Here is an 8844-nt window from a genome sequence, read left to right as displayed (position 1 = left end):
TGGCTTGTTTCACAAAATCCTTATTTATTCAATTGCACATTTTGCAAATAGCCAGTTTCACTCATCTAAAATAATCCGATTCACCTTTTCCAAATAATCGGTTTCACAATGTTACATTACAAATTCACTTTCTATAACACTATTTCAATAACGTGATTTCATCTATTTGAATTATATGAGAACATATTTCATAGTTTCAAAAGCTGAGCTCTTCACCATATTTCACTTGTTCAAAAGAAGAGCATTATTCCCGATAATATTCCACTATTTCAAAAAATGATTTCACTTGTTCTCGATAAGATTCCACTACTTAGAAAAAAATGGTCTCATCCATTTAAACAATTTCATAACATATTTTGCTTTTTTCAAAAGAAGTGAACCATTTCAATACAATGATTTCAATGTGTTAAAAATAAATGGCAATCATTACAATTTGCACTTGGTTCAATTTTTTTAAACAACACATTCTAACTATTTCAAAAAACCAATTTTAGAAGCATCATTTTAGTTTTAGAACATGCATTTGAGAGCATATTTTGAAAAAATAGTATTAATTATTTCACTGAATCCAGGTATCACACCAACACAAAAACATATTCCACATGCCACAAAACCATATTTTGCAAGCGACAATTATTTCAAAGACTTGTTGAAATATTTCGATCACAAAAACAACTTTATTTCACATACTTTGTACAATGCAAAATACACAAATTTGTGAAATACGATTGTCTCACACGAATTATATATATCATGTATAAACCTCTTGGTCGAGTTAGAGGAGAGAATAACTGACTTCTCTAAAATAACCGATTCTGATTTTGAAAACGTGAAATACGTTCGGTAATAGTTGAATAGGATGAACTCAATTTTTTAACAAGGAATTATGCTATAAAATATCATGTGAAGTCCGCTTTTTAAATAGTTGGAATCAGTTTTAGATTGATTATTCCAAATAATTGGAATGTGTTTTGAAATGACTTGAAATAGAAGAAGTGAAACAACTCTATCGAAACGTTGGAATGTAAACATATTTGAAAAATATCCAAGATTGGTCTTATTCTAAAGGTAGTGGCACTAGGGAAGGCACCGGTAGGGTTTGGGTATGGGTACCGGCGGGTAAAGTTATTCATGTTTGCAAGGCATCAATTTGAACAACTCATAGTCATAAACATCAATATATAATCATAATTTATAAACACCGGTACATCGTAACAGCAAGCAATAACACACTTATACACAACAACATATTTAATAAACAACATCACTTTCTCATACTCAACAACACATCAAAACAACATCACATAATCATAAACAACACCACATAGTCATACATTTTGACTTCACAAACTCACAATAAGGCATATAGATAATTAAAATGGTTGCATTCATACATCGATGCAAGAGGCCAGAGCATTTTTCACCCTTTCAAACAAAAAGCAAAGACCCTGATACAGGGGCGGACCCAGACAAAATTTTGACTGGGGGCGCTATATTTGACTGGGGGCACACCTTCTATAAAGTTGCTCATTTTGAAGTGTTTTGTTTTAAAATGTGCACAAATACAAAGGGAATTCAAAAATTTGAGTGGGGGCCTAGGCCCCCATTCAGTTGAACTATGGTCCGCCCCTGCCCTGATAAGTACATAACGTGTGGCACGAGCACATGATAACTTTGAACGTCTTTTATAGCAAGTTTAGTGACACCAGTATGACAACTTTAATGCTTCAATTTATTTTCAACAAAAATTTGGCGTGTATCACTCAAATTTGCCATCCTTGAATGACTAAAATTACCATTGAGAAACATTATGGCCGGACTGCCACGCACCTGGAGAGTAAGCACTTACCCTTTGGGAAGAACAATGGTGGCATCGTTCATGGCAAGGACTGCTAGACTCTCTGCCAGTCTGGCTGATGCCTCAGATTGTCAGTTCAATTCTACTACTAGCTACTCAGTTACTCGAACGGACGAACCTTGTGCCTAGTTGCTCTTCTTCACCTTGGCGCCAGCTCCGTCAGGGTGTGCGAAGCAACGAGCATGGACGTGGAGTGGCTGTCCTTGTTGTCCCTGACGACGTAGCCCGGCGGCGTGAGCTCTTTCTCCCTCACCCGGACATCCTCCCTCTCCAGCATCTCCAGCACCTGCGGCATCGACGGCCGCCGTTGCGGCGTCGCCTGCGTGCACAGCAGCGCCACCTTCATGTACCTCACAGCCTCCTCCTCATTGCACCCGTCTTCCATGGCCGGATCGATCATCTCCCTGAGGTTGGCGGCCTCGTAGAGCTCCCACACCCTCTCCACCAGCACCTTGTCCCCCTCGTCGGATAAATGGAGGCTCCTGGAGCTGCTCTTGCCGGTGACGGTCTCCAGCAGCAGCACCCCGTAGCTGTAGACGTCGGCCTTCTTGGTGAGATGGCCGTACAGCGCGTACTCCGGCGCGAGGTACCCCGTGGTCCCCGCGACGCGGGTGCTGACGTGTGTGGCGGCGTCCGGGAAGAGCTTGGCGAGGCCGAAGTCGCCGATCTTGGCGCCGTAGCCGGCGTCGAGGAGGACGTTGCTGGCCTTGATGTCCCTGTGCACGATGGGGCCGGACGCCATCTCCTCGTGCAGGAACGCCAGGCCCCTGGCGACGCCGACGCAGACGCCGCGCCTGATCCCCCAGGTGAGCCTGGCGGGGTCACCGGCGGAGGCGAGGAGGGCGCCGTGGAGGCTGCCGTTGCGGAGATGCTCGTAGACGAGGATGCGGTGGCGGCCCTCCACGCAGCAGCCCAGGAGGGACACCAGGTTGGGGTGCTCCACGTTGGCGATGACGTCGATCTCGGTGAGGAACTCCGTGGTGCCCTGCCGGGAGTGCGCGGACAGCACCTTGACCGCCACGTCGCCGCCGCCGTCCCGCAGCGCGCCCTTGTAGACGGTGCCGAAGCCGCCTCGGCCGATGTTGTTGCTCCGGTGGAAGTTGTTGGTCGCCGACCGCAGCTCCGCGTAGGAGAAGAGCCTGATCTTCTTCTCAGATGACAGTCCTGAAACCAAAGCTTATAGTCAATTCGACCATCGTCGCCATGCGTTCTCGTCCAGAATGAGATAAATGACAAGTGAATTGGGGGAATGGAGAAGAGAACTGTTGCTTACTGCCCATGGAACGGGAGTAGAGACCGGAGGCGTGTTTCTCTTTCTTGCTGGAAACACGGAAGCAGCAGCAGCAACAAGGCATGGCGACTCATATAAACACACGGCACCAGAGAGAGTTTCTTCCTAGCTTAGGATCAGACTAACTCCTGTATGGAGAAGAAGAAGAAGAAGAAGAAGAAGAAGAAGAAGAAGAAGCCGGTGGTGGTGATTGATCAAACATGGAGAAGAAGAAGAAGCTGGTTGTGCCGCATCGGAAAAGTCGAATGTAATAATACGAAGCTCCCTCGCACTAACCGTCCGAGGGAGAGGGGGAGCGACAGAAAATGATGCCTAGCTAGGAGGTTGGAGGTGTTGTGTATGAACGGAGGCAGCATCCAGCAGCCTGCTATGCGTATTCTGCTTTGTTTGCTGGTGCGCTAGATCAATTGGTCCCGCGACCGTGTATCTTTGACGTTGACAACAATGACAGGTAGGCAGTTCTCATTTCAGATGGCCGGCTTGTTGATCAGTTGACCTGCAGTACATACAGGAGCTTTCACACGAATCATTAGACGGCCGCCTACCGAACTACAAGCATATCCAGCGCTTTGTAAATTTACATACAATCTTTTATAAACTGCAGTTCAATCAGACCCCTTCAGCCTGAAATAGTTCAATCACTACTTCGTGTATTCTCACAAATATTGTTCGTGTTGGCTGTTGACCACGACATCACCCAGCACGTTTTCTTAGGATTATTCACTTAGCAGCCACACAGGCAGGAAATACGTAGTACTACCATCCATTGCTTTACGCCAGTGCTCACATCACCATGATGAATTGATGACCACCCTTCGCATCATTGCTAGTAGTACGAACAGACTCCCTGAGCCGAACCCGTGCTTCGTTGACTTTGCATCATGGAGTAACAACGGAAACCGGTACCAGTACTACCTACGTATCCATCCGGTACCCGATTGCCATCCCCATCACAAACAAAGAAACTTCATCGACACTACTAGTAGAGGTCTTTTCCACCGTAGCCAGGCACCAACTGCCCTCATTCCATTTCCACCTAACAACGAAGTTAATACGGAGTATTAGTATAGTGCGTATTATTATGGTCAAAGCCATTCACCCAAACCATCTTCCTCTGGTAACACTACTACAGTAGTACACTACTAAGGTGGATCGACGCAGCAGAGAAGCTTTGATCCATCAGGGGCCCTGCGTGAGCCTCTGCAGCTGGCTCGTGTCGCCCAGCGTCTCCATGAGCAGCGGGGGAGCGTACTGCGCCTCCCCGTCGTGCTCCTCCGCGTCCTGGCAGAAGGACAGGATGATCGTCTCCACCGACGTCTCCACCACCCCGAAGAAGAGCTGCGCCACCACGTACCCAAGCGCCCAGCACAGCTGACAACCAAAACGTACATGCATTATATGTCAGTCGGTTAGCGAAGTTTTTTCTTTACCAAAAAAAAGGAACACGTCAAGGAGACTGATAGATGAGCGCAAGGATGGATTTTTTTGGTGTTTATTTCTACTTTATGTTTGCACATACCAAAATGTTTAACCTTTTTGCCGACATTTTTTTATGTAGCATCTGGATGTGACAAAGAACACACAGAATTTTTGTTGTAAATTTTTTGACATCTCAAAAATTATTTTCCGCGCGCAGGATCACGCGCTCCTGGGAGCACCAATGGATTTCCGACAAGGATGCCGCTTTGCTTACCAGCACGGGGAAGAGCGGAGACGATATCTTGTTGTGAGCAGACCTGTACTTGTGGGTGTCCAGCATGAGGAACGCGAACAGCGCGCTGGACAGGCTCACGCACAGCTTGCCAAGGTAGAGGATCACGTCCCCGATCACGTTCACCTTTCCGATGCGCAGTATGTTATTCATTATCAGCCCCATCGCGAGCTCGGACGCCTTGCAGAATCCTTTCCCTGTAACCGCAATCTGCACCGGCAGTTCATGGTGTTAATCATCACAGCCACACAAGACAGTTCTAACAAGGGGGAGCTAAAATAAACACATGTACCGTACCACGATATAGGCATTCCGGTTCACTGACTTGATGGTCCAGTCTATGCAGCCCAAGCAGCAATGAGATGACGATGACACTGTCTTCCCCAAGCGGCTTTCACCGGTCGAATCAACCCCCTTCAGCCTACGGCGGAGCCACTTAAGTATAAACCGCACCCACTCTACGCTGGATACAACCAGTGAGCCTAGGGCCACAGATCCAAGGCTGTAGCGCAGCAAACGCTTCAGGGAAGACACCACGGTATGGAATGGTATGTCATGCTGCATCACAACATTGTGCCGTGCAGTCAGTCGGATGGAAAACACTACCTTCTAATGGTAAAAACATGACAATTAACTCTAGTTATTTGCCGGTCTAAGGTTTGTGTGTGGTGCTTACCGATATTTCACCACGCGCCCAGTAGTATGAAGCAACTGATCCAGCAATTACAGTCGAAGAGCATGCAATGAAGAATTGTGTTGCCCAGTAACAGCCGAACAGGTGGAAAAGAATTGCAATGCCGATATGAGGGGTGTAATGGACACTGTATCCACAACAGCTGTCGCAATTTACTTTTCCCAGCTTGAGATCAAATGAGCAGCACTCTGCATTGCAATCATTTTGTACAACTTGACCAGAGCTGAAAAGATACAGTGTCGCCGCAAACCAGAACATATAGATGATAGCAAGGGCGAAGTATGGTACGACCGGAAAGATGATGAGTGCATGGACTTCACCAATGACCTTTGCAGCCACCTACATACAGTTCATGCTGATGAGCGCTCAGATGATACAAGCAAGAAATACACAACACATGTAAGCTAGCACCCATTCTTTTGCAAAATGCGAGCTGTAATCCCGCACAGCTTATTGCGGGAAATGGTGTGCATGTCAAGCTAGTGGATTCAGCACCATACGCACCTTTAGGACGGTTGTGGATGTCGCTATCAGTATACGCCGGACAATAGCTATTGAAGTCAGGAAAGCAATGATCATTACCACTGTCATCAATACAGCAGCAGCCTGAAGGTGGTTTATTTCCTGGTGAAGAGATAAATGATGAGATAACGAGAAGCTTAGCAAAGATAGTATTAAAAAATAATAACAGGAGGTACAAGCATACCCGTCCACCTATGCTGACATATGGATCACTTGGACCAATCACAACAGTTAAGGGATCATTGCCAATCCAGCCAGCTGAGTACATAAAATAGTCCAAACATATGAGATTACGTTTAAGATGATGTGTCCTGATAAAGAACACATGACGCCACTTTTCCCCCTATAATAGTATAGTAGTACTTATTATTTAGAAGTCGGGAAGAGCATCCTACCCTTTATATAGAAGAACATCGTGACTGATATTACAAGGGCATTGAAAAGGATCACTGTTATCCATGGCATCCCAGCAACAAAATAGCGGATCATCGCTAACCAGATCAAAGATAAGAAAAGGGGGAGTAACCCCCCACAAACGATTAAGACAGGCCAAGACTTCCCAATATCTGCAACATATCTCTGCAAAATAAGGAAAAAAAAATATTAGTTCCAAGAATCTACATATACACAAGCAACCATGTACATAGCTCTCAATTTTATTTTATATTTTGCAGGAGCATATTTATGAAATTGAATCTAACAAATGTAACCGAGTAATATCAATCACATGTGGCTGCTACTTTGTTTGAGCAACACATGTGGCTGCAAGTGTTTCCTTACTGATGGATCATTTAATGTTGTGTAACTTGTAGTGAAATAATGTTGACCCATAGAAGAAAAGTGTGCTTTAACGATATATGGACAGACATGTTGGATAGGAACTCAGGAAAAGTATATTTCATGTGGAACAGATAAATGTACCGACAGTACAAGTAGTACCAAAACAAACCTTTAAGACAGAAGATTTATAGTTGATGGTATTGTGAATTGTGTTATCTATTAACATGTTTTCATCAATGCTGACACCACCCATCTGCTGCCAATGCTTCAGAGAGACATTGGATGGCCGTGCAATAAACTGGCAGCTCCAGTAGACTGCAGTGACAGAAAGAGATCAAATTAGGGCTATGTACATTTCACATTCTCACAAATTGGCAGGATCTTGCTGAGTATCAGAGGAGTTGATATTCAATTATTCATGCGAGATTTACCATTTATACTTGGAAATATGATGGGGTAACATGGACCCTGCAACTGAAGAGAACTGTTTCTCATATCTGGTGTGAGATACTCGAAGTAATCGTAGTCCCTGTCGATCCAATCATCGACAGAGAGCCGTATGTCACCTTCCGGATAATCGCAAACAAAGTTCAGGCCATCTTCCGCAGGATAGGGGCATTCCATCAGGCAGATGGACTTAGCATCAGCTAGATCACTTGTGCTATTTTTGAGCCCACTTTGGTACACCTGGTTGGGGTTCAGCCAGTAACGAACATCCAGCTCACTCAAATCTGGATCACCGCGTTTGCTGCCACATATGTTCCCTTTGTAGTCCAGTCCGTAAGTCAGCCTGCATGATCAGAGCAGAGAAAAACCAAATATAGACGTCTTCACTAAAAAAGACCACTATAAATTCCAAAAACAATGAACAGCGGAGCACGAAATGTTTGTAACAAACGACGTTCTATTCAGCTTCCACCCTGTAAAATCACCCCTTTCTTTGTGGGGGCCTGATGTTGGTAGGAGCACCACCCAACTACAGCAACAAATCTCCGCAGCTCTTTAAATGGGTTGCAAAACAATAAAAACTGTGAAGGAGGGCAGTGAAGGCAACGCGCCATTTTAAGCATCACTCATTACTTAATGAGTGTCTACAATTGGTGGAGAAAATGTAAGCAAGGATTCATCACCTTATTTGGCTAAACCCGCAATCCTACAGTTAGGGAGACTAGGGGTTCATTGCATCCAGTGGAGGAAAGCTCCACAATAGGCAACAAGCACTTAGCTTGCATTTCCCACAAGCTATTTCTACTGTCAGCTGGAAGTATTCCTAGTAAACATCAAAAGGGGGCAGAAAGAAATGGAAGTGGCCAAAGTGTTTTAGCCCGTAGATTTCATACCGCGTACCGTACCAAGGAGCAAGAACTGAAAGGGCAGGAGACAATTTTTAGCCCCTAGGCCGTGCCCATCCATGAAAGATCTAACCGAAATACGAGAGAAACTGGCAAATGTGGCAGACCTTCACCACCGACGGAATCCACCCAAAAAAGGCAAAAATTAATCGCAGCTAGGCGGGCACCGACAGCGGCGGAAAAATAAATGCAGAAGAAAAGGAAAAGGTTGGGGGAAATGGAGCGACCTGAGCGGGCTGCCCTGGTTGAACCCGAAGCTGGAGTTGACAATCATGGCGACCCAGAAGGCGGCGAAGAGGGCGAGGAACGGCAGGTCCCGGCACTTGCGGTCGTGGCGAATGATGTCGGCTGCGGCGTCGTCGTCGTCTCCTCCTTTCCCTCCTCCGGCGCCGCCGGCGGACGCGTCGCGGCCGAGGGGCCCCCGCATTACGCCTTGCCACAGCTCAGCTCTCCTCAAACTGAGGTGGGTCGCCGGCTTGCCGCCTCCTTCTTCTTCCTCCTCGGGTCACAGGAGCGGGGAGGGGGGGAAAGTGCTGCTGCCGCTTGCTGGCTTCCGCTTCACTGCGGCTGCCTGCCACAGTGACACTGGCAGTGATATCGCAACTCGAAAGCGGATTCGATGGTTTACGTGACCTC

At 46.2% G+C, this 8844-nt stretch overlaps 2 protein-coding genes across 2 annotated transcripts; both read right to left on the bottom strand.

The window, feature by feature from the left end:
• Nucleotides 1-1711: 1711 nt before the first annotated feature.
• LOC123409857 (cold-responsive protein kinase 1-like) lies at nt 1712-3727 on the bottom strand. Its single transcript, XM_045102727.1, has 2 exons — nt 3132-3727; nt 1712-3022 (listed from the first exon to the last, which is right to left on the bottom strand). The coding sequence occupies exons 1-2, from the start codon at nt 3211-3213 to the stop codon at nt 1998-2000; spliced, it is 1107 nt and encodes a 368-aa protein (XP_044958662.1). The 5' UTR covers nt 3214-3727; the 3' UTR covers nt 1712-1997.
• Nucleotides 3728-4140: 413 nt separating this feature from the next.
• On the bottom strand, nt 4141-8844 carry LOC123409855 (choline transporter protein 1-like). Its single transcript, XM_045102725.1, has 10 exons — nt 8436-8844; nt 7288-7646; nt 7026-7171; nt 6472-6655; nt 6261-6334; nt 6059-6178; nt 5537-5893; nt 5158-5418; nt 4843-5070; nt 4141-4520 (listed from the first exon to the last, which is right to left on the bottom strand). Exons 1-10 carry the CDS (start codon nt 8633-8635, stop codon nt 4329-4331), a joined length of 2121 nt encoding a protein of 706 aa, XP_044958660.1. The 5' UTR covers nt 8636-8844; the 3' UTR covers nt 4141-4328.

The sequence above is a fragment of the Hordeum vulgare genome, chromosome 7H, assembly GCF_904849725.1.
Source record: "Hordeum vulgare subsp. vulgare chromosome 7H, MorexV3_pseudomolecules_assembly, whole genome shotgun sequence".
In the NCBI taxonomy this organism is placed as follows: domain Eukaryota; kingdom Viridiplantae; phylum Streptophyta; class Magnoliopsida; order Poales; family Poaceae; genus Hordeum; species Hordeum vulgare.
Note: the sequence above shows the minus strand (reverse complement) of the source record. Positions and strands in the feature narration are given on the sequence as shown.

Excerpts from the sequence above, each read along its gene's own strand:
- LOC123409857 (XM_045102727.1), bottom strand. The coding sequence starts at position 3,213 with ATGCCTTGTTGCTGCTGCTGCTTCCGTGTTTCCAGCAAGAAAGAGAAA. Across the intron at positions 3,023-3,131 it reads CTACTCCCGTTCCATGGGCA|GACTGTCATCTGAGAAGAAG; the intron begins GTAAGCAACAGT and ends CTTTGGTTTCAG.
- LOC123409855 (XM_045102725.1), bottom strand. The coding sequence starts at position 8,635 with ATGCGGGGGCCCCTCGGCCGCGACGCGTCCGCCGGCGGCGCCGGAGGA. Across the intron at positions 6,656-7,025 it reads ATAAATCTTCTGTCTTAAAG|AGATATGTTGCAGATATTGG; the intron begins GTTTGTTTTGGT and ends CTTATTTTGCAG. Across the intron at positions 5,894-6,058 it reads CATCCACAACCGTCCTAAAG|GTGGCTGCAAAGGTCATTGG; the intron begins GTGCGTATGGTG and ends AACTGTATGTAG.